The sequence below is a fragment of the Belonocnema kinseyi genome, chromosome 2, assembly GCF_010883055.1.
Source record: "Belonocnema kinseyi isolate 2016_QV_RU_SX_M_011 chromosome 2, B_treatae_v1, whole genome shotgun sequence".
Taxonomy (NCBI): domain Eukaryota; kingdom Metazoa; phylum Arthropoda; class Insecta; order Hymenoptera; family Cynipidae; genus Belonocnema; species Belonocnema kinseyi.
The window spans coordinates 81,185,763-81,211,156 of NC_046658.1; the positions used below are offsets into that span (position 1 = coordinate 81,185,763).

The following is a 25,394-nucleotide window of genomic DNA, read 5'->3' on the forward strand; positions in this document are numbered from 1 at the left end:
TGGCAGCAGCTCAGAAGGCGGTTTTATTAAACACCTGTCGCATTGTAAGAAACTTTCTTGAACATCAGGAAGCGAGCGATTGAAAACCCGCGGAGTGGCAGGTGGTAGCTCTAAGAAAGCATCCAGAGGTGACTGTTGTCACACGCAACGCTCGTGGCCGCTCGTAATTGGACAAAGCCTGGTAGAAACCAGGCATTGTCCAAAATGTCTGGGCAGACTGCTCTCATCAGATCACTGATAATAATAATAATATAATTAATTATAATATTAAAATAATAATAATAATAATAATAATAATAATAGCCCCGGTGGCTCAGTTAGTTAGACGCTCGGACTTCACCTCAGAGGTCCGGGGTTCGATCTCTGAGCCGGTAATTAAGGAAATTTTTCTATGTACCTTCACCGAGGTTCTGGTGGTACGGAACCCACCTTAAGCTGTAGGTCCTCTCATCGTTTACTTTACTGCAACCCAGTCCGTCAATGATAGGGTACAAACCATGCTTTGTCCAATATGTCGGAGTACACTGCTCTCATCATATCACTTGATTACATTATAAAAATGCGTCCGTGACTGATGATATATACCGGGACAGCCTCGTTCAAATTATTAAAAATATATATAAATGCAACTCTAACCAAAAATGCCTTCGACATGTTGGGCAGTAACCATCTTAAGCCTGTGACAAAAATTAATTGTTTCAAACAATTAATTTTTTTATGTACTCCCAGATGGTAGCTCTAAGAAAGCGTCCAGAGGTGACTGTTGTCACCTCCAACGCACGTGGCCGCTCGTAATTGTATGCCTACAACATCGTCGCATGAGGTTTCAAACATCGTATTAAATTATTTGAATGAACTTGTAACATTCTAATCTCATCAGCCACTTGACTTAGTCCGTGGCTATGATGTATAACCAGGTTTACCCGACTTAATTAAGTAAAAGTTTAATAAAAACACATAATATTAATTTTTGCGTTGATTGATGTTGATGTTGTTGGTGAATTTTCCGCGATGATGTCGCGGTAGGGCTTAAGCTCTCATCTCATGACTTTGACGGCAATTTTGGAGGTAGCATTGCTACTGACAGGGTTTCCCATGCTAAATAGGCTGATAACGAAGAGGAGAGGGACCAAGTAGAACACAGCATGCGGGACGGTGGCGATGGTGAGCTGCGAGATGGTCAGGCAGATCTCACTAATCAAACAGCTGGCCAGCAAAAACATCTGTGACAAACGGTAAGCAGTGGAACATCCACTGTGCCTGCTGAGGATTCTTTGGCTAGCGCTAGCTATTTGCAGCCAACCACCTCGAAAGAAATACCGTGGGAGAGTATCAATTGGGATACCACAATGAAAGAGGAATTGGTGCGTCTCTATTACGAAAGTGCGAAGTTTGAAACAAAAATCGAAAGAGGATACAATTTAAGAACAAAATTTGCTGCAAAGTATCCTAATATACAAAAAGTCGCACTAAGAGATCTTATCGCTAAGGTGAAGGACATTAGGACTAATCTACATGTTACAGAAGACTGAGCAATGGAGATTAAACAGCAGGTTGATTTGGCGTGGAATAACGACGGCACTGAACGTCAGTTAGAGAAAGCCGCGTCAAACGGTCAATCAGGAGCAATTAATGTTCTTCCTCAACCTATTGATGATCCAACACCACCAAATCTTCCAGAGGTGGATGACCTTATACAAGCAGAGGCAGAAGCAGAGGTTCAGCAACCAAAAAAGCGACGAAAATGGACATACCATATGAACAGAGATGTTATGCGCGTTTATTTTTTGGCAGAGAAATGTGGGCAAAGTGTGAGAAGAGAACATCATAGATTCTTCTTACTCAAATACCCAGAGCTAGCCACAAAAATAAATGAGCAGAATCTGGCAGATCAAAAACGCTCAATATCTGTAAACAGACTGTTTTCGGCTGTTGAAATAGCTGCTATCAAAAGGGAAGTGCAACGGCAGCTTCCTATTGATGAGCTTGCTTTGGAAAATTTGGATAACGAAGACTTGATTGATGCTGAAGGCATAGGTGCTAGGGATAATGAACATCATGCACCGGATCCATTAGAACCACATCCAGATATTATTAACGATGATGTGGATAGGGAAATCTCAGAAAAACTACAGCATCTGGAAAGGAATTTTGGTCATGATATGTAGAACCAACACTACGGCATTCTCTGCCCAAAATGAACATCACAAATGATCTGCGTGCACTAATACAACATCTCGACAGCAAGGTTTTACCTACGTCTTAAAACGTAGCACAAACTGCGTTAGAGGTGCAAACTCTTGTATATTGTGCAGCTGTGGCAACCGTTAGAGCGTTGGACCGGAAAACTAGGCCTGCAAATGCAGCTTCAGTCCCAGCAAGAGATTGAGATCCACCATGGAAGATCAGGTTGGATATTGATGTCAGCAACGTAAGGTGCAAATTGCGTCGATTAACTCAATATAAAAAAGGAAATAGAACCAGAAAGCTGATGAACCATATTACTAAAATCATTCACCCTCGGCACATCGAGACATTAACACGAGCAATATTGGATGGAATTTTAGACTCTCAATGACAGAGACTTGATGTTCTTACTTCCAGACTGCGTCGATACAAGAAAAGTAATGCACGAAGGCAACAAAATCAAAACTTTCAGACAGATGAAAGAAGGTTCTATCGTGAACTAAGAGTAAAGCCAAATAATCACCAAGGCACCAAAGTCCCTTAATTGGAAGATATGACTAACTACTGGTCGGGTGTTTGGGGAAAAATGAACAGATGCAATTTGGACACTGTGTGGTTCAAACTGGAGGAAGCAAGGGTAAGCAATAGCCTTAAAATGCATTTGACAAACATCACAGCTTTGAATGTTTTAGCGGTCTTGATAAGGGCAAGTAATTGGAAAGCGCCAGGTCCGGACATGGTGCACAACTTCTGGTAAAAGTACCAGACGAGTGTGCATCTTGCGTTGGCACGGTGCGGTGTTTTCATAAGATCATTGAACACCCAGATCTGGTGCCAGGTTTTATGCTCCTAGGTACTACGAATATGATACCAAAAAAAAAACAGAAGCTCAAAATCCATCTGATTTTCGACCGATAGCCTGTCTTCCAACAATTTATAAATGTTTTACAGCTATCATTGCAGATAAGGTATATTCTCATTTCGACGAGAATGACATTCTTACAGAAGAACAAAAAGGATGTCGTAAGAATTTACGATGCTGTAAAGGTCTAGTCACTATATACGCTGCTGCCATGACTCAAGCTCGTAAGCATCAAAGGAACATAACATGGTATACATTGACTACAAGAAAGCGTTTCCTTCTGTGCCGCATGACTATTTGCTTAAAGTCTTAAAACTTTACAAAATCTGCTCACGCATTATTGACTTTCTAAGCCATGCGATGAGGCTCTGGGGTACGAGAATCAAGTATTTAGATCATAAACAACCAAGGATAACTAGATCAATACGCTATATGATGGGTATGTTTCAAGGAGACTCCTTCAGCGCACTATGGTTCTGTATAGCGTTGAATCCATTGAGTAAAATACTAAACAGCATGTCTGATGGGCTCAGAATTCATGACAATGACCTGAAGCTGTACGCTAGTTCAGGCCAGAAACTGCAGCAAGTGATCAATGTCACAAAGCAGTTTTCCAATGATATCCACATGGAGTTCGGACTAGATAAATGTAGAACAGTGCATTTAATCAGAGGGGAATTAGGGACCACAGAGTTAGAGAACGAGTTCGAAAATGACATCTAGGCAATGGCTGCAGGCGAAGCATATAAATATCTGGGCATTCTTGAATCTAAGGGTATTCAACATACGATAGTTAAGACAAGCCTAACGACTGTCTTCACTACGAGACTCAGATTAATTATGAAGAGTCTTCTTAACTCGGCAAACAAAATCAGGGCGATCAACACATATGCCATCCCTATCCTCGCGTACTCCTTCGGGCTCATAAAATGGTCTAATACCGACCTGGAAAAGTTAAACAGAATTGTTCGCGTAGAAATGACGAAGCACCGAATGCACCACAGAAATTCAGCGATTGAAAGGGTAGCTGTACCACGACATTTAGGGGGTAGGGGCGTTGTAGATGTCAAAAAACTGTGTGAGTCACAAGTTATACAGTTGCGAGACTATTTTAACAACAAACGAATTGTTGCGCTTCACAGTACTATCTGTGAAGCGTATTTTGAATATACGCCCTTAAATTTGTCCTCAGATGGGGCCTTGAATATCAGGGCAGAAACCATAGAGGAATTAGAAATACAATGGAGGCAGAAAGCCATCCATGGCGAGCACCCCATCACGTTAGATCAAAATGAAGTGGATAGTGAGGCATCGAATATTCGGTTAAGAAAGGGAATTCTGTATCCAGAGACGGAAGGATTCGTCATTGCAATACAGGACAAGGTTGTCAGCACCAGAAATTATCGCAAACACTTGTTACATCAAGAAGTGGTTGACCGGTGCCGATTATGTGGAGATAACAGCGAATCCATCGATCGCATTATTGATGGCTGTCGCGTAATGGCTCAGAGAGAATATACGCACAGACATAATCATGTAGCGGGCATTATACATCAACAACTTGCCCTAAACCTAGGACTCTTAAAAGAATGGATGCCCTTCTATAGATACATTCCAATGCCCGTTTTCGAAAGCGAAGATTACATCTTATATTGGGATGTTACTATCCAAACGGATCATTACATCCTGTACAATCAAGATCCATAAGTATAACGAGTTAAGGCATGAAGTAAAGACCATTTGGAGGAATGTCAATCATGCATCTATTCATCCCACTGTGATTTTGGCTACAGGCAATGTGCACGCAAGATGCACTGAACATCTTGAACATTTAGAAGTCAGTAGGGTATTGGCAGCAGCTCAAAAGGCGGTTTTATTAAACATCTGTCACATTGTAAGAAACTTTCTTGATCATCGAAGCGAGCGACTAAAAACCCGTGGCGTGGCAGATGGTAGCTCTAAGAAAGCATCCAGAGGTGACTGTTGTCACCTCCAACGCTCGTGGCCGCTCGTAATTGTATACCTATAACATCATCGCAGGAGGTTTCAACCATCGCATTAAATTATTTGAATTAACTTATAACATTCTAATCTTATCAGTCACTTGACTTAATCCGTGGGTATGATGTATAACCGGGTTTACCCGAGTAAAAGTTCAATAAAAACACTGGAATAATATGTATCATTTTTCCGCCTGAGCTATTTGCTGAAAAATACCTAAGCTCTAAATTTTTTTATAAACCTTATCTATTTGTAAATTACCATAGAAAAAAGTTACAGGAAATACATTATTAGTGGATTCCGTTAAAAATTAAGTCTATTTGTTTATAAATATCAAAGCTGTGATTATATGTATAAAAATTGTTTTTTCAAAAATTGCCAAGCAGCATTAACTTTCAAATAATCGTGGTCAAACAGCAACTTTTCTCACATTTTATACTGAAATTCTGAATTTGAATGAGCTAAACTTTGCTAATCCCGAAGAATGACCTTTATTAATTAATTTGTTAATAATGTAATAGAGTTTCGTTTAAAATAATGTTCACCCTCTGAAATTTATTGTTACACAGTTTTAGCAAAGACAGAATACATTGTTTGATAAATCTAAAAATATCTAAAAAATTCTATTTCTGAAATGTTAGAAAATGAAAATAGTGTAGGCTGAAAATTTATTTATCCACAAGAATTTTGTTACTTCACTGTGTATATTTTAAAGACATTTTTTGACAATTTTTGTTATATTAAGCACTCATAAGTTTGTAAAAGCCGAACTTAAACTAGACTTACAAAAATCTGAGAGTTCTATTTTTTTATCAATCCAGTAAAATACATGTCGTTTGATTTCCTTCGAAATGGTTCGGTTGGAATTCTTCAAATTTGATTATTATAGTGTGATGTGTTAAACAAATAAAAAATAGTAGTAAGCATTGATTTACATATTTATTCAACGTATACAACTTTTTTATCACCTATTGGTCATCTATTTTTGAAAAAAATGTACCTTTTAAAGTTTTCTTACGAGAAGAGGTTCAAATCACTTTTTATACAAAGTTAAAACATTCTACCAAAGTGCGTTTGAAAGCAATGTTTGCATCATTAAGTCTAGAGCATATCAATTTCTGTTTTAGTTTCCGAATATCTGACGCAATCGTATCATTGAAGGATAAATCCATTTCCTGAATATCAGAGCTGTAGGGAGGGCTTATCGATTTTGATGAAACTTGGAAAATTTTAGTTTTGGGTGATTGAAGTTCAAGGTTAAAACGGTTTTCCAAAATTTTGTAAATTCAGGTAGTTACAGGATTTTGCATGTTGAGACCCGATTTGTTTTTAAATGCCATATCTCTCAATCAACTGATTCAATTTTAATTATTTTTGCAGTAATAATAACTTTTAGATCAAAGTTCTTAACTTATTTTAGATTTAGTTTCTTTACAAAAATTTAGAATTAAATTTAGAATTGAGATGTGCAAGCAATTTTCGAATTGTTATTGTTTAAACTTTTATGTTAATGCAAATAGTGAACAAATGATGATTCTTTCCTTCTTCTTTTATCTTTTGTTAAAAAACTTTTCTACTCTCACTGTCTCTTGGATTTAATATGAAGGCATGTGTGCAAGCGAAAAAGTCTTGATAAGTAATCATTTATTTTATAAAAAAAATCATAATATCAAATAGTTAGCATTATCGATTATTCGTTTTTAAGTAATATTTTGGCGATATAGTAATTACTTGCTTTTATCAAAAGGTTGATACTTGATCATGATATCATTTGTGAATTTTATGAACAAATTGTACAATGAATTATATAAACGAATTATATTCAAAAATAAACACTGCGCAAATCAATAGGCAAAGAAAAAGAGTTTTTACCTTTATTCCCCCTAAATTATGTTGTCAGTTATGTTTAGTTGTTTGTGAATAAAATTTACAAAGAATATTAAATGGCACATTTTTATTACTAAGTTTTACAGGTAAAATCAAATAACAATAATTAAGATAAAAATTAATTCTTTCTGTTTTTAAAAATCTACACTGGGAATTTGTTTATATAATTTTTTAATATAATTAACAAATAATATTGAATGCTGATTTTCATGTTGATAGAAATAATTGAAATGGTAAATTGTAGGGAATTAAAAAATTTTTTTATCTGAAATATTCGTAATGTGCGTTTTTTACATAATTTATTTTTAAACTTAACAACTAATTTCAAATGAAATATTTTCATGATCTACTACACATTGTCAATAAAAGCAAATAATTTCTATCGTCAAACTTGTACTTTAATAGGGAACAATTGATAATTTTCACTTTGTTAAAATTCGCTTTCACAATATATATTAATTTGTGGATAAAATTACTTGATTTTATAAAAAAATGTGTATTATATCATAAAAATGAAACATTCGATATTATCTGTTAAGTTTAAAAACAAATGACTTTTTCCGCAATACACATTCCTGTTCATTAAATTTAAGAGAGACTGATAGTGGAAAAGTACTTACTTACATAAACATAGAAAAAAGAACAGAATCAACATTTATTCGCTACTTGCTTTAACATAAAGTGTTAAAGAATAACAATTTAAAAATCTCTTGCACATATCGATTCTAAATTTAATTATTTTCTAAAAAAAGCAAACCTAAAATCATTAAAAAAATACGTTCTAAAAGTTATTTTTAACTTTGTTATTTGATTGAAATATTTATATTCGAAGAAATGAAGGTACGCTTTAGAGCGAAAAATTAAATCAAAAATTAATTTTTATTCTCTTTTTGAAAATTTTCTTGTTTCTGAATTGTAATAAAATGCACATAAGTTATACGCTATACCTGAAAAAACTAATCAAATTCTGTTACTGCCTGAATTTTGAAAATTTTTGAATAACTGTTTTAACCATAAACTTCACTCATCCAACCCTAAAATTTAAGGATGTACAACCACTCGAAATTAATCTCAAAAGTCGCTTACCTTCGAAGTGATTCATAAAATCCAGAAAAATAGATCTATTATTAATTTCTGTAATTCCTCACGGAGGCTTCTAAGCACACTTCAGAAAAACATAAATCAGGTTGAAATTGTTTATTTAACAGTAGTTATTTACAGTTTTAGTTTTTCCTTTCAATATAGGGAAGACTTACTATTCTTATTTAATCCTAATGATCAAGGCCTCATTTTATACTTCGCAGGATTCTCTATAATTTTATATGGCTGGATTTTATTAAAAAAAAATTAAATTAGAAATCATACAGATATTATTGTTATAAACAACAATAGTTTAAATTCTAATTAACACCACCCAAATAAAATGGTAGAGAATCCTTCAAAGAATAAAATGAGGCCTTGATCATTAGGATTCAATAAGTATTTTAATCTTTCAATGAACAGAAGGCAAAAACTAAGACTCTCAATAACTATTGCTAAATAAACAATTTTAACTTGAATTATTTTCTCTCAAGTACACATAGCAGCTTTCGTCAATATTGGTAGAAATCAACAAAAGATCTATCTTTGTCAATTTTATAAATCATTTTAGAGATTGACGACTTTTGAGATTGATTGTACGTAGTTGTGCATCCTGAAGCTGGTCCCCCTCAGAACTTTGATATTCCGGAAATGGATAGACCCCGTATCATCCATTTATCAATATACTCATATTCTCATATCGTCATCATGTCATATCGTTGAATCCACTACCTGTAATCTTAAGACCCTTGAAGTTCCGCGTCCTTGCTCTTTTGACCTTTCCTCTCCTGCAGAATTCCCAAATTCAGGACCACCCCCAAACTCTCCACCATATTCAACCACCCGCAATGCTCTCACACCGGCCGGTGTGATTTTGAGTATTTTAGGTTGGACCTGATGTCACTATCAGCCGCTGCATCGCTTCGGTGGTTTCCAGCGGGGTTGATTGGCATGCGCCGCTTATTCTCATCAAGTGGGGGTCGAATCCACTACTAGCGCACGCGCTCAAATCCTCCTCTTACACTTTATCCTGGTGGGGGTGGATTCGTACTCTGGAGCCGGTGCGGGGTTCCAAGGGGTTGGCGGGGGGCCTCTTGCGCGAAACCGGCGCAGCAAGTGAGGGGCCGTTAAGTCTGTCTGTCAGAGAGCCGGCAGCCCGCAACGCGAGCTGCTGTCTTCAATTTCCGTATTGGGGCTACAAGAAATAAGAATTACTCGTTCGGAGATTCGAGTCCAAAGGCCCAGAAAAGCTCAATTCCTCGACTCTTCCTCCTCCACCCCTCTATCCTTTCGAAGGCGGTAAAATAAACCGCGTCATCGTTCCCGGGAAAAGCAGGAAAACCCCTCAAAGGAAGAAGGAGAAAAGGGGAGAAGTGGGGTGGGGTTTGGCTCTCTTCTCGTTTCGTGAGGCTCGCCTTTCAAAAACTTAAGACATTCTCATTTTCTCTTCATTCCGGGAACCTTGGATACACTGGAAAGCCAAGAAAGATAAGGTGAGTGCCACTCGTCAACGTCCAGTTTTTTCTACCTTTTTTTAATCCCTTTGTGTCGCCCGCCGGATCAGCTGATTGCAGATTATTTCTCGTGATGTGCCTTCTGCTGTGTCTTCTACTGTGAGGATTAAGGGATTTTTGAAATATTATAGTTGGTGGATTGTGGGGTTTCTATTGGGAGGGGTTGTTGCCAAGGGAAGTACTGCAGTGCCGGGATCGAAGTGGGGCAGGTCCAAAAGTTTGATCGGTTCTTACGTGGCGATTCATATTAAGCCTTGTGGTTTTTTTCTAAATTCTGTGAAAGTGAATTTATTAATTGATTAAAAGAGGAGTGAATATTGTTTACTAAAACGTCGGGCTTAAAAGGTGAATCTCGTGAAGCGGAGTCATCAGTTTTGGATTATTTTACAGTATTTTGATACAATTGGTATCATTCTGCCTTGTGTTAAAAAGATCTAAGATCCTGTATTGAGTAAAACCCATGTCCACCTAAGATCCTTAATTCAAACCTTCATTTTTTCTATTACCCCTTGTTTCATCATCCCTCACAGATTTCAGTCATCATATCCACCTTTATGTAAAAAACAACAGATTTTACGCAAAGATCTTGTATAATATAATCAACTCCTGTTAATTTGTATTTATGAAATGAACCCTGTGTGTTAAAATGTATCTACAAGGATGTAGATGCATCATCATCCTTATCTGGAATAACTCCACTCGATCGATTGATGATAAAAGAGAAAAAAAGGGCTGGGGATGATTAATTTGGATCAATCATCTGCTAGGACTCGGTTAAATCCTTGCGCAATCGCGATTCGAGTCCTCTCAATCTTTCCTGCTAAAGCGGTTGCCAAGATCATGCGCAATGCTCGAAGCCGGTGTCCACATTGACCGAATGACACGTCAAAAATCGAACTTGGAATATCAAAAACTTTGCAAATTTAGATATTATCTTATTCACTGTATTTTCTATTAGAATCTTTTTATTTTCTTTCTGATTAAACTTGCAGGAACGTTACTTTTTGAGAAATAGGGGAAGGATTTTGGATACCATTTTTTTCCACATCCATTTCTCATAAGAAAAAGGGGCAGGGTTTCGAGGAAGATGCGCCATATCTTTGAGAGTCTCCTTTTATCATGAGTGAATGACTAATGAACTTAAGTGAAAAGTCGATTTGAAAAGCATATTTTTTATCTGATGCTTCTTCTTCTTCTGGATCGACTGTTTCTATTTTTTTATTCTTCAATATTTGCATTTAAGTTCTTCATTCTTAAAAGTCACTTTAGATGTCGATTCTTAGATAAGAATTGAAATATTGCTAAAAAATTTATCTGATATATTTTCTCTCAAGGTAAAGCAGCTGATGAAACCTTCCAAGATAATAACTAAGGTTCCATTTTTAGATCATGCTTACAATTTTAACTTAGGTTTCTTCTACTCACTCTTGGCTTTATTGGAAATGTTCTTTTATTCAGAAATAACGAAGAAAGAACTATGAAATTACTTTCTTTCAAATTAGAACAAACTCATAAGGTTATTAATTTGAGTTTTTTGTCAGATTCGTTTTAAATTATTTAAAGAAAATATTATCGTAAAAGTATGAAAATGTAAAACTTTGGATTAAATTCTAGTGCTTTTGAACTTGAAAGAAAAATTGATTATTCCTAACAGTAATTTATTTGGTGAAAGTGTGAAATTTGATGTATAAATTTAGTGTCAGAAAAAAATTTTGAAATTCTTTATGGAAGTATTTGAGGTAGTTCAAAAGTGTGTTGATACTTTCATATCATCCAAAATCTGGGAACTTTCAAAAATTGCCACTAATTCATTCTTTACAAAAATATTCGAAAATATATTGGAGTTAATAAAAAGATATTTTAATTGTTTCAAACGTATTTAATTCTTCTGAAAATTTTTGACTTCCGCGGAGAATTTTCTAAATTCTGAATAATCTTCTAAAATTTGTATGTCAATTCCAAATAATGGAAATTTGTTTGATTGTATTCTAAAATCTATCAAAATCTATTAAAGATTTTTAAAGCCTTGAGTTACAGATTATGAAAGAAACTAAATTTCTGGAATGCAATGGAAGCTTTTGAAAATACATGCGCACAAGATTATCTTTTTTCTCTAAACTTATTGTTTATAATAAAAATGCTTTTGTTTAAATATTTCACATTAATCCTGCCAAATATTAGATAAGTATTCTATAATTTCTAGTAACACTAAATTTGCAGTAGACGGGAAAATAAATAAAACTGCGTAATCTGGAATTCTCATAATCTTAGTGTATGCGTTATAATATAGTTAAAATTATTCGAGAAGAATATAAAAATAGACCAATTATCCTAAAAATACTCGGTCGTAAAATTATTTTTAAAAAGCTCTATTTCCCTTGAACTTTCTATAGTAGTCTCTCCTTATGATCGATATTACATGTCTGGGACCCTTGCCTTGTCGATTCTCGGAATGCATATTACACGCCCTTCTTGTAACTATAGGAAGTTGCCTTTTTTCAGCCAAAGAAAATTCTTTGAAGGTTTTTTTTTTAATACTTTTTAAACAAATATTTTAAAAAACTTTGATCCAAAGAAATGAAATATACGTATAAGGGTGACATTGATAAACCTAAATATGTTTTTCTAACCAGCCCTTAAAATAAATTAACACGTGTTTTTTTAATTAAAGATTCTAAGCTATCTCTCAAGAAATTTTTAATTGCATAACTTTAAGAATATTTTGTGTAGATAAAATAAAAAATACATATTATTTTATTATTAAAGCAGATTAATCTTTAGGGGTGGTATTCTAAAATATGTACACTTATTTTCTATGAAAACAGAAAAATGATGGCATCATTTGTTTGCATACGCTACAGTTCTACAAGGTGAGATTTTTAAATACATCAATTGACGAATTTCAGAAAAACCTTACCTTATTGTTTATTAAAAATGAAATATTAGGGGATTTTTTTTTCGTGAGCCTTGAAAGAGAAGGAATTTATTTTTATTAAAAATGAAAATCACGAGGTATTTTTTTCAAGTGCTATATAATTGTATAGGGTAAGCTATTTTCCGTAGTTAATTTAAGATATATTAAGAATAAGAAAGTAAAAATATTTATACTTTACACTTTATAATAATACTGGAAGATGTTTTCATTAACTATAACAAAAACACGTTTCACATATTGAACAATTATAAGAGATCATTTTATTGGAAGCATAAAGTACTATTTCAGTTTCTTTAATTCTCTGAATAATTGTCGACTTCTTGGAATTGGGACATTTGTTTCGTCCTTTTACTACTTGTAGTAGAAACAATAAGCAATTAACAAAAAAAGTTACTTCATTATTTTTATTTTTTAATCAAAATTACTTGTCATGCTTTAAATAACAATTCTTTCTCTTGTAAAGCTTGAAGGGGGGCCAAGAATAATTTTAAAAAACAAAGAAGGAACGATGGATAACTTTTGAACACAAAGTGATAAATATAAGAGATGGTATTTTAGAATATAATGCTGTTATGCAGGTTACATTTTCTATCAATCATAAATTTAGGTATTTTGAAAATCTCACATCGTATAATTGTATCTCGTGGAAAAAATTATCCCATAATTTTTATCTTTTCGGAACAAATAATTTTACAGACTTCAAGCTTAAATTATGTCTTTCTTAAGCTTTAAGTGCGTGTAAAAAAAAAGCTTATCGAAAAAAAAATTTGGTAATTTGTTCCCAAGGGTATGATCTCAGGGCGAAAGTTGTTTGAATTCCTAAAACCAAATGTATTTACGTGTAACATTAGTCTCAGTTTGATATGTTTTAAAATGCATATCCCTGATAATAAATCTATTTTATATATACATTATACGCATTTTTCTTCTTTCTATATAAAATATTGTTCAGGTTATATAATTAAAAATGTTTGAGAAATAGTTTAGAATTTTTAAGTTGAAAACTTTTGACATGTGTTTACTTATTTGCCAAATGTAAACACTTAAAGAGGTGGCCCGATTTTAAACAAAATATTATGAAGATTATGGTCTAGTTCGATTTAGAAGTGGGTCAAAATCCATATTTGGTATCAAAAAAGAAAGAAGTTATTTTGTCTTTTTGGCTGTTATTTTCAATATTTAATAAAGCTAAACAATAGCTCTAAAGCACTTTCCGATTTTATTTTTAAATTAAAAAAACGTTATGCATTTCTTTGTTTGTCAATATTTTCGTTTTTGTAGATGCTTCGTATCATTGGCCAGGGGTTTTCAAAGAGTTAGTGGATAATTTCATGATGTTCCTTTTACGGCTCTATGGAGATAAATGATAGTTTAAAAGTTCTTCCTTTTTTCCTTTCTTTTCTCTTTAATTTAGAAATTAAAAAGTTATGCAGCTTTTTTCGTGACAGTTCCGGCGTTTTTGAAATGCATTGCTCTTTGAGAAGGGTTTCTTTTGCGGATAGTTGCTTCTTTGAAGCGTTACTTTCACGATTCAGTACAGCTAAATCATATCTAAAAAGCAATTATATTCTTTAATAACAAAATAAAAAAGTCACAATCGGCGTTTTTGGGGCGCCTCGAAAACTTGATAAGAGTTTTTCTTGGAGGGGGTTGCTTATTTTAGGATGTTCCTTTTATCGATTGACAGGCATAGGTAATGGCTAGAAATTCGTTTCTTGTTAAAAAAAAAAAACTTGAATGCAATCAAGTTAAAGCGTTTATTGTCTCATATAAAATTTGAATCTTGGCAATTACGCCCTTATACTTCGTGAACCCTCATATATCTATATATGAGAGGGTGTGAATTGGTAAGGGGAGACAATAAGGGTTGATATTCATTCACGTTATAAGAGAGGGGAATAAGAATGGTAACTGATATAGGTTTGACGTCAGATATTCACTTGCGCTCAGGCGGTCGATCAGCGGTTAGTGCGTTTGGAGGTCAGATACCCGGACAAGTTAACCGGTATGTGCTGTTAAGTGATTACCTAATGCAACAATGTAGTTATTTGCTGTTTTGGTTAACACGTTATAACGTCGAACATAATTGCTTTCATATATGAAACAATTAACAATCGGACACAATTTCGATGGAATGAAATTGCTTTAATGCAAAAGCACTAAAGAGTAATGTAATTATTTATTGCAACAGTAGTTTCAATAATTATTAATTAAAACAAACTGAGAAATTTCTTGAAATCTCTATTGCTAATTCGGTAGCATTTATAATATATTATATTCCTAACTGATAATTCTTCGATCGGGGAGAAGCGAATAATTCGGCGCGCACAACATATCAATCGTTAGCAATATTTAAAATTTCGACATTTTACCATTAAAATGACCACCCACGCCGCATTGCCCGCTTCTGTAGCCTTGAAATAAGACTTTTATTGTATATGTTAAGTGACTTTACTTACTTTTGACACATAACATTCTCAGAAATAGTCAGCAGGTCAGTATTAACAAAGTTTTAATAACTTTTTAGAAAAATAGTAAAAGCTTTAATGATTTTTTTGCAACTTTCATTATAGACAAGAAACACCTAAAACAAACTTTTCGCATTAAAAACAAAAAAATAATCTTAAATAACCTGATTTTTCCAATACTTGATGTTGAATTCATAAATGCATATACTGAACCTTACCTGACTCGTTTATAATACGCAGATGTTTTTTAAAATGACCGCGCCGCTCTATCCGTTTAACCCTAATTTCGAACATCAACAAAATAAAATAAATAGACAAGGATCACAATATTATCCCTATTCGCCTCTGTACCTCCTATTTTTAAAAATAAGTCTTTTTCTCCTTTTCTCGAAAACAATTCTTTTCTCTGTAATTATACTATATTTGAATTATGCGGGAAATTTTCTAAAATATTAAATATACGTAAACTATAAGAACCATTATTCGTTTGACATCCACAGAATTATTCTACATATTCAAAACTACTATATGCTCCCTCTTGTATTGAGAGTTTTATTTTTCAACTTAATTATATTGCCCTGAAAAAGGCCAAATTTACCAAAAATATGTATTTTTAATTAATTCAGCTCTTAACTTATAAGTACTGAATCCTAAAATAGAGACTATTAAAAAGTGCTGATAGTGGTTCACTGGTCGAAAATCCTGTAAAAACAATACAAGTACCTTATTTTTTTATCATAAAATACGAAATATCTTTTGAAACCCTTAAACCTTTTAAAATTGCTTAAAATTTCTTGAACCGTTTTGGAAGGTCATAAAATATTACAAATTTCTTCAAAACATTATAAAATCCCTTAAGATAATGTATAATACTTTCAAAATCTTTAAAAAAATGTAATCCGTCATAAGCAATTGAAAATTTTTTAAAGTATGTAAACTTCCATAAATTTGGTTAAAATCCTTTAAAATGCCTCATAATTTTTTCAATGTGTTGAAATTACTTGAAATCCTGGGGGTTCCATTGAAATTTTCTGAAATATTCTGCAAGTTCTAAGAAATCCTCTAAAATTTCTATAGATTCCTTAAATTTTCTGTGAAAATCCTTGAAATCTTTTTAAGTAACTTAAAATGTTTTCCAATACTTTAGGTTCTCTAGAAATGTTTTGAAATCCCTTCAAATTTTTTTAAATAACTTGAAACTTTCAGAAATTTTACAATATCCCGTGACATTTTCTTAAATCGATTGAAAACTTTTTTAAATTAGTTGAAATCCATTAAAATCCTTTAAAATACTTTTTAATTTCTAGAAACTCTTTCAAATTCATTGAAACCTTTAAGAGTTCTTTATATGCTCTGAAATATTTTGAAACCCATTGAAATCGCTTTAAAATTTCTCAAAATCTATTGAAAATATCCTAAATACATTGAAATTTATAGATATTCTTTTAAAGTATTTGAATTCTTTTACAGTTTTTTACAGTATTCTTCAAAAATGATTTAAAATCGCATAAAATCATTCTAAATCCTTTGAAATCTCACAAAATGATTTGTAATCTCTTAAATTGTTCTAAAATTCTTGAAAATCCTTTGAAATTCTTAGAAATCTCTAGGAATCTGTCGGAATTACTTGCAAATGTTTGAAATTTTTTGAAATATTTCGTAAGAGTTTACATTTTTTTTAACTTTTCAAAACCCAAAGATATCTTTTGAATTCTTTTAGAATGTTGTGAAATCTTCGAAATCTTAATATCTGGTGTACAACTAAAATTCGAATGATCAAACCCACGATATTAAAAAATTAAATAGCTGGATTTTTTCTTATAAATAAACTTTAGTCTCAAAAAATGTAAACATATATTTCCGACTAGGAAATATTCTAATAAATAAGTCATCTGCCAAATATGGTGTTGAACAACCCATTCATAAGGCAAAAGACTAATTTAACAATTTAAAAGTCTTTGAGTTTAAAAGCGATTATGCAAAATCTTTCGAGAGCCATGCTAAAATTATTTAAGCATCTTAATGGAAGATTTTCTGATACCTTTCCAAATTGATCGAACTACTTAATCGAAATATGAGAACACTTTAAAAGTATAATAGATTCATTCAAGGACTTCTGAAATATTTTGATGTTTATAAAAGACTATTGAATCTGCATAAAAATACTTTCAAAGCCTCAAAAGTCGTTTTATCCAGATCTTTTAAAATATTTTGAAAATGATCAAAACGTTCGAAAAATTCTTTTTTTTGTATGTTTTTAATGTCTGTTTAAATTTCTTTAAGATATTTAATATTATTCTTGAATCTCTTAAACGCAAGAATTGAAAGAATTGTATACATCAGATAAAATACTGAATTTATTGAGCATTCTTTGCTCCAAATAAAAGTTATGATTCAAACCACTTTTATGTGAAAATAATTCTTCCAAATTTTAATCTCGGAATTCCCGTTTGCAATATCAAATAATTCTCTCATGATTCTAGGACACGTATAAAAGACTATTTATTACAGATAATAGATCAAACTTGATTAATATCAGATTATCATTTTTTCAATAATTATCATATAATATGTTATTATATCGCTAATAAATAATGTATGATAAAATATATTATTATAAGAAATTTAAAAAACAGAACTTTCATCATATATAGTCTAAATGTAGAAAGCTTTTTAATCAACTAAATTATGGTCATTACCAATTATTACAGTTAGCAGCATAGCATATTTTCATTAAAGGTTTTCCCTAATTGTTCATAAACCATCTGAAATGATCGTAAAGGATTCCTATATATTTTAGAGACGATTAAACGTCTCCAGGACGTCTGGGAGACAGAATTACTATCCGGCATACCACATTAGTTTGCGTCAGTAGTATCAGTCGTTCATCGCCAGACGGACTGATTAGATAAATTTTACTTTATTTAGGGACGGCTTATACTTCAAATATTGATAAAGTCAATCAATTTCCTTCCATATTTTACATTTAAGGATAAATATAAAGATACTTTATTGAATATTAATGTAATAATGTGATATTAGAAATAAAATGACACACATTAAACGACAAGTAAGACAGAGGAACCAAATGTGGATCTCTAGTTCTCGCTGTTAATATATCATATATAATAATATATAATATATAATATATAATAAGATTATGTAGTTTAATATAATGAACTATTTGCAGGAACGAGTAGCCGCAAAATTTAATTTTCTACATTCTCCAACTTTTTCCTGATTATTTCCTTTATCAATTTTTCATTTTTCCTGACCATTAATATTTGAAATTCAAAATTGTATATTACAATTTTAGATTAAAATTAAAAAATGTCAAACTTAGTTATTTAATTGAACCAAAAAAAGATTAATTTTCTACGCGAGAGGACGAATTTTTAACAAAAGATATGCATTTTTAAACAAATTGTTGAATTTTCAACCAATAAATGGAAAAATGACATTTTTTCTAGGATGAACTTTCCAACCAAGAAGAAAAATTTTCAACAACAAAAAGAAAAAATGTTTAGTACAGAACAACCAAATCGTTGAATTTTTAATTAAAAAGAGAACATTTTAAAACAAAAAGATTAGTTTTCCACCAAAAAGTCCAATTTTTAATGACTAAACATAAATTTTTAACCGAAAATAACAAAAAATTTTATTTAAAAGAATTAAGTACAAATCAAAGAAAAAAACAACAATTTTTTAACAAAATAGTTAAATTTCCAAAAAAAGATAAAGTTTCAATTAAAATTATGAATTTTAAATAGAAAGATTTATTTTAACAAAGCGGTTCAACCTGTAGGCAAAAAGTTTTAACACAAGATTGTTGAATTTCGAGCCAAATAATACAATTTCGAACTAAAAATATCATCATCAGGTGGAAATAGTTGTAAATAAAGAATTTTTAATATTAATACAAGTCAAATAAAATATTTAACTATAGGGCAATGATCTAGTATCACTGTGAAATATCTTGATATTTTTATATCTTGAGTTTTAATACCTGGGTATTGTACTTCAATATCAAAATAATACACCTTGACATCTAACTCGTAGTCTTATATGTAAAAATTCAGGTACTGAATATTAATATCCATGTTTTTCCGTAAGTGTGTCGGCAAAACTTCATTTTAAAAATCCCCTAATTTTTCCCGGGCCAATTTTTAATTTTCCAGGACCAATAATATTCAAATACGACAATATAAATGTTCGAACGTATTATCATTGAAAATGACCAACAAAAATCCTTGACTCTTCCCTAATTGCCAGCTTTTCTCTGACCTATGGCCACCCTGGTACTTTTTGACCAAAAAGACTCAGTAAGGTAGAATAACAAAAGCAAATAAACCGTGCCAACTTATATAATTAAATGATAAATAATCAGTTAAATATGTCTTTACTGAGTTAAATGTGAATAATTCTATTTTCATTTAGTTAAACTGAAGAGGCTTTTGTACAAATAATTTATTAGTCAGCCCGACTGATTATTGTGACCCATTTAAAATGTATTATTGATTTTAGATCAAATTAGTGCAGATGGAAATTTAACTATATATTTTCTTGAAAATTCGTTTTTTGTTTGTTAAAAATTACTTTTTTTATTGTAAATTTACATTTTTTAGTGTAAAATTCAAGTATTTTCTCTGTATTCATCTTCTTTAGTAAAAAAATAACAAGCTTCGTTAAAATTAACCTGCTTTTTTTAAACAATTTTGTTAAAAATTCACTTTCTTTAAAAATGTATGATTTGAGTTAAAAATTCATCTATTTGGTTAAAAATTCATTTCTTTTTTTTACAATTCCTATTTTTTGATAGAAAATCAATCTGCTTGGTTGGAAATTAAACAATTTTGTCGAAAATCCTATGCATTCCGGAGCAATCTTAGTTAATCTTTCTTTTCACACTTAAATTCTAGAAGATCTCACTTTCACCATATTTTAATACTTTAAAATGTTTTATCTATTATTTAATACATTCTTTAATTTTGATCAATTTTGATTCATTTACAGAAATGAGTACCATGGATCCTGCTGGGGATGGTGGAGGGGGAGGGGATTCAGGTGTTGACAAAAATATAACTGTTGGTATGCCTTTAACTCATCACCAACACCCGCCACCTTCACCCTTGAGCGGTTGCTATCTCCTCGTGGTGCTTCCAGAGCCTCACACCGGACAACATAAGGATCTCATCTTGAGTCGTCTTGCAAAAGGTAAGTCTCCTCCAAATTATTTAGAATAAAAAATTAATTTATTTTTGAAGTCAATTTTTTAAAACACTGAGCCAACAGAAATTGTATTAAAAAATTATTTTCTAAACTTTTAATCAAAATTTATAATGCGTAAGAAGTCAACTGCAATTGACTTCTTACCCATACCATCTTACACTTGTCTAATATCCGAGGTTTTGCGAGATCCTCGAATCAATAAAATGTTGAAAAATCAACAAATTTGTTGAGGAAACGATTATTTTCCGGACAAATATGAATTTTGCGAAAGATAGAAACCAGCGGGTAGCAGACGGCAGCATTTGAAAGATTCGAATCGTTTGCTAATTTATATTTTTACTCACAATTCTGACATAATAGAAGAATTCTAGAGATTCACGGCTCTTCCAAAGGGCCAGGTCTTGAAGATAGTGTTCCCAAATTTTGCGAAATACGTTGCGAAATGGAACAAAAAGCAGAGAGAACTGACATGCTCTGTATGTGTTTTTGTAACTGGATTTGTGATCAACCACCAAGTTAACTGTTACCTTCACTCTATACGCGGAATCGGGGCGCCCTTCATTATCGACCGTGGGTCAAGACTACAATTCTCAAAGGGGAAAACCGCTTCTGGAACATTGACTTTTTGATGAGACTATCATCAATCGATATAACTTCAAAAATAATAAGACACGTGTCCCGGATTTTTTGGTTCCTATGTAGAATTATGAGCGTTTGTAAATCACATTAGCCAAGGGTGCAGAAACTCTATCGGTTCGCGCGCATGAACTCCCATCAAGATCTGCTGGTCCAGTGGACCACAGTCTGACTGGCGACCGCGCTATCATGGTTTCGAATCCTTTTCTCAACTTTCTTTTTTCGTATTGTAAACATGTCAAATAATAATTTTTAATGCTTCCCCGGCGAATTAATTATTTGTTTGAAAAATACTACTTGGAAATAAATATCATGCAGACACTTTTCGAATAATTTAATTGTATAACCGCAATTTTTTTTACATTTTTGCGGATGATAATCGCCATGGATTATCACGTAACTGGGTGATGTAGTGTTCACTGCAGCGACCGAAGAAATGAGAATAAGCCAAAGATTAGACAGTTTTCAATTGGGAAATAAACACAAGAAATTTGAATACAATTTCCTACAAAATATTGAAATGGACTTTTTTTGCAAATAACATCTGCAAACGCATAAATTTGATAAATAAGACAATTTGTGATTGCATGTAAATTTGTAAATTTACCCAGTTTGAAATTATAACTGTATTATATTTTATAAATTTATCAAGTTACCCAGCAACAAATTTCAAAACTATCAAATTTCGATATTAGGCCCTCTGCAAATTTATTTACAAATTCCAAGATTATCAAGTTGCCTTATAACTATTCCAGATATTGTACAATTTTCCACATTGATTATTATTCCAAATTACAAAACTGGCGCATCTTGACTTTTCTTTATAAATTTTTAATTTATCAAGTTACCCAGCAATAAATTTCAAAACTATCAAATTTCAAAATTAGGCTTTATGCAAATTTATTCGTAAATTGCAAGCTTATCAAGTCGTCCGACTATAAATTTCGACATTACACAATTTTCCAGATTTACAATTTTAAAATATAAGTTACAAATTTATCATTTCGTCAAATTTTTTGCCTAAACTGCCAAATTTTTGACACGTTATATTTTGAAATGTAAATTGTGGTGACTGCTTACATTTTTTTTAATTGTACGTTTATGAATTCTGTAGGGAAAATATCTAACTTTGACACGAGCCAGAAACGCTTGAACGTTAGCGGAAGCAAGCGAATTCCTACGATTAGAGAAGAGCACGTGCCAGTTACTGTTATGGCCAGTGCCGTAATTTTACTCATATTTTACTGACATAAAAATGCATTCGTAAACTTACAATTTAAAAAAATGTAAGCACTTATCACGCTCTACGTTTCAAAATTGTAGATGTGATAAATTTGCCAATTTAGAACAAAAAATTTTACAAACTGATAAACTTGTAATTTATATTTCAAAATTATAAATCTGGAAAATTGTGTAATATCGAAATTTTAAGTCGGGGGACTGGATAAACTTCCGATTTATAAATAAATTTGCAGAGGGCCTACTATCAAAATTTTGCGAAATCTAAGTTTGTAATTTTGAAAATTATTCCTGGGTAACTTAATAAATTTATAATTTATAATCCAGTTATAATTTCAAACTGGTTAAATTTACAAATTTACATGCAATCATAAACTGTTTTATTTATCAAATTTATGCGTTTGCAGATTTTTTCTGCAAAAAAGTCCATTTCAATATTATCTAGGAAATTGTATTTACATTTTCTGTTTTTATTTCCCAATTGAAAACTGCCTAATCTTTTGGCTGATTCTCATTTCTTCCGCCGCTGCAGTGAACACTGCATCACCCAGTTACATGATAATCCATGACAATTATCACCCCCAAAAATGTAAAAAATTACGATTATAAAAAATAAATTATTCGAAAAGTGTCTGCATGATATTTATTTCCCAGAACTATTTCTTAAAAAAGTAATTTATTCGCCGGGAAAGCATTAACAATTATTATTTGACATGTTTACAAAAACGAAAAAAAAAGTTCAGAAAAAGATTCGAACCCATGGCAGCATGGTCAACAGTCAAACTCTGGTCCACTGAACCAGCGGATTTTAATGGGAGTTCATGCACCCGAACCGGTAGAGTTTCTGCACCCCTGGCTAATGTGATTTACAAACGCTCATAGTTCTTACAAGGGATCAAATAATGCGGGACACGTCTCTTATTATTTTTGAAGTAATATCGATTGATGATAGTCTCATCAAAAAGTCAATGTCCCAGAAGAGGTTTTCCCCTTTGAGAATTGTAGTCTTGACCCACGGTCGATAACGAAGGGCGCCCCGATTCCGCGTATAGAGTGAAGGTAACAGCTAGCGTGATGGTTGATCACACATGCAGTTACAAAAACACAGACAGGGCATGTCAGTTCTCTCTACTTTTTGCTGCATTTCGCAACGTATTTCGCAAAATTTGGGGACACCATCTTCAAGACCTGGCTCTTTGGAAGAGCCGTGAATCTCTAGAATTCTTCTATTATGTCAGAATTGTGAGTAAAAAATAAATTAGCAAACGATTCTAATCTTTCAAATGCTGCCGTCTGCTACCCGCTGGTTTCTATCTTTCGCAAAATTCATATTTGTGGAGAAAATAATCATTTCCTCCACAAATTTTTTTATTTTTCAACATTTTGTCGATCCGAGGATCTCGCAAAACCCCGGGTATTCGACAAGTTTTCTTTCTTTCGTTCACAAATCCTTCGGGAAAGTAAAATATGGAATCAGTGCCGTACCTATTAAAAAAAAATTGATAGTCGGATTGAACCAACACCCTTAAATAAAAGAAATTCTAGTACTGATGTACGGTCAAAGACACATTTGTTTGATTTAAAGCAATTATTTGTTAACTATTTTTATTAGATTTAAAAAAATATTTCTTTCCTTCAAACCGAATATTTCTTTGAATTGAAGAAATATTTGATTGCTTCAAATGAAAAATTTCTTTAAATCAATGAAATATAATTTTTTATTTGATCTTTACATTTCTTCAAATGAAATAACTGTTTTGGTTAAAAAAGGAGAACAGGTTAGTTTAAAATGAATATAGATTTTAATTGAATCCAATAATAATAACCTGAGGAAAAAAGTTTATTTCAGTATTTTTGGGTGTAAATGAATTTAATTCTTTCCCAATTTACAATTCCTCACGAAAATTTAAGGTTAAAAGATAAATCGTGAAGAAATTGTGGACAGAAGTAACAAAAATTTACATAAAAACAAGGATAGGTCGTGCTGTATAAAAGTATCTATATACACGGTAGAAAGCTGCTATGCTTTCTGGAAATTCCTACGATGTAAGGGTGTCGCGAACTTCTTTAAGACACATTTTAAAGAGTTAAATTATTACCAAGAGCCGTCGCTTCCGCGTCTTCGCAAAAACTTGACAACACGTGTCCGAAAGACGCGTTAACGTAAAATAATCAAAGTGATTTGTTCTGCGCAATATCATGGCGAACTGGTAATGTGGATTAAGAAAATGTTTCTTTGATTCAAAGAAATAATTTGCTTATTTCAAATTACTGACTCTAAAGAAATTATTTCTTTTATTTGTCCTAGTAACTTTTTTGAATTAAAAGAATTTTTTTAAATCAAACAGATCATTTAAACAAATAATTTCTTTAAATTAAAGAAGTACGGAACGTCATTTATTAAAATCAAATAAATTTTCTTTTAATATAAAAATATTTTTATGTTGAATCAAAAGAACCTAGTCAAAAAAATGTTTTTTAAATTTAATAAGTACTTTTTTCTGGACGTGAAAAAGTCTCATGAAAAAAAGTTCATGAGATGTTCAACTTGAGCTGTGTGGGGATTCAAGTAGTTTACCTACACAGACGTAGTATAATTCTAAATTGCATTATTATTTTCTAAAGTTTTGATAAGTTTTCATTAATTTTTTCCTCATTCTATTTTATAGTTTTTTAAATAGTTTTTATTTTATTTGAGGCAACGGTAACACGATTTCATATGAATGAATTGATTAAACAAAAAATATCCATACAGGAAAACTATAAATTTAGTCGATATTTAGCATAATAATATTTTTAACATTGCGATAAATCCTCGTAGCATTGTTATAAAATCTAATCCTTGAAAGCGAAGGAGTCGAATTCTCCAGTATTTTCGTCCAAGAACTCGTTTTTCTAAGTTTAGTCTTGTAAGTTTCCTAAGTTTATCCGTATAAGTTTCAAGTAAAATAAAATTTTAAAAATGATATACAAGTAATTTAAAAATCGGAAAGAAAGATTAAAACTAAAAGAGTAAAAAAAATGCAGAAACAGTTTTATCTGTTATTTCGAAGCATATCAGTCTAATATTTAATCATTTAAAAGAAGAATGTTTCCAACGTGAAATAAAAAGTAGAAAAAGAAACTTTACTTATGTACTTTTTACTATAATTTTTGTATTTCTTCCGAAAATATTTATTTAATGAAATTAAAAAAAATTATATTATTCTAACTGCTTATTTTCAATTAATGTGAAGAAAATATCGAGAGCGAAAAACAGAATAATGCATTGTAGTACTTAGGGGCCATCCATAAATTACGCAACGCAATTTCCCGACCAATTTGACCCCCCCCCCCTTATGTAACGCTTTTTCCGA

The 25,394-nt window shown here is 32.0% G+C and overlaps 1 protein-coding gene across 1 annotated transcript in view; it reads left to right on the forward strand.

Annotated features, from left to right (window-relative positions):
- Positions 1–9,177: 9,177 nt before the first annotated feature.
- LOC117182739 (microtubule-associated protein futsch) overlaps positions 9,178–25,394 on the forward strand; it is a 151,150-nt gene continuing 134,933 nt past the window's right edge. The window contains exons 1-2 of the mRNA XM_033375844.1: positions 9,178–9,510; positions 19,948–20,148. Of these exons, the coding sequence (XP_033231735.1) occupies positions 19,950–20,148 (199 nt within the window). The 5' untranslated portion in view covers positions 9,178–9,510; positions 19,948–19,949. The remainder of the gene's footprint in view (positions 9,511–19,947; positions 20,149–25,394) is intronic.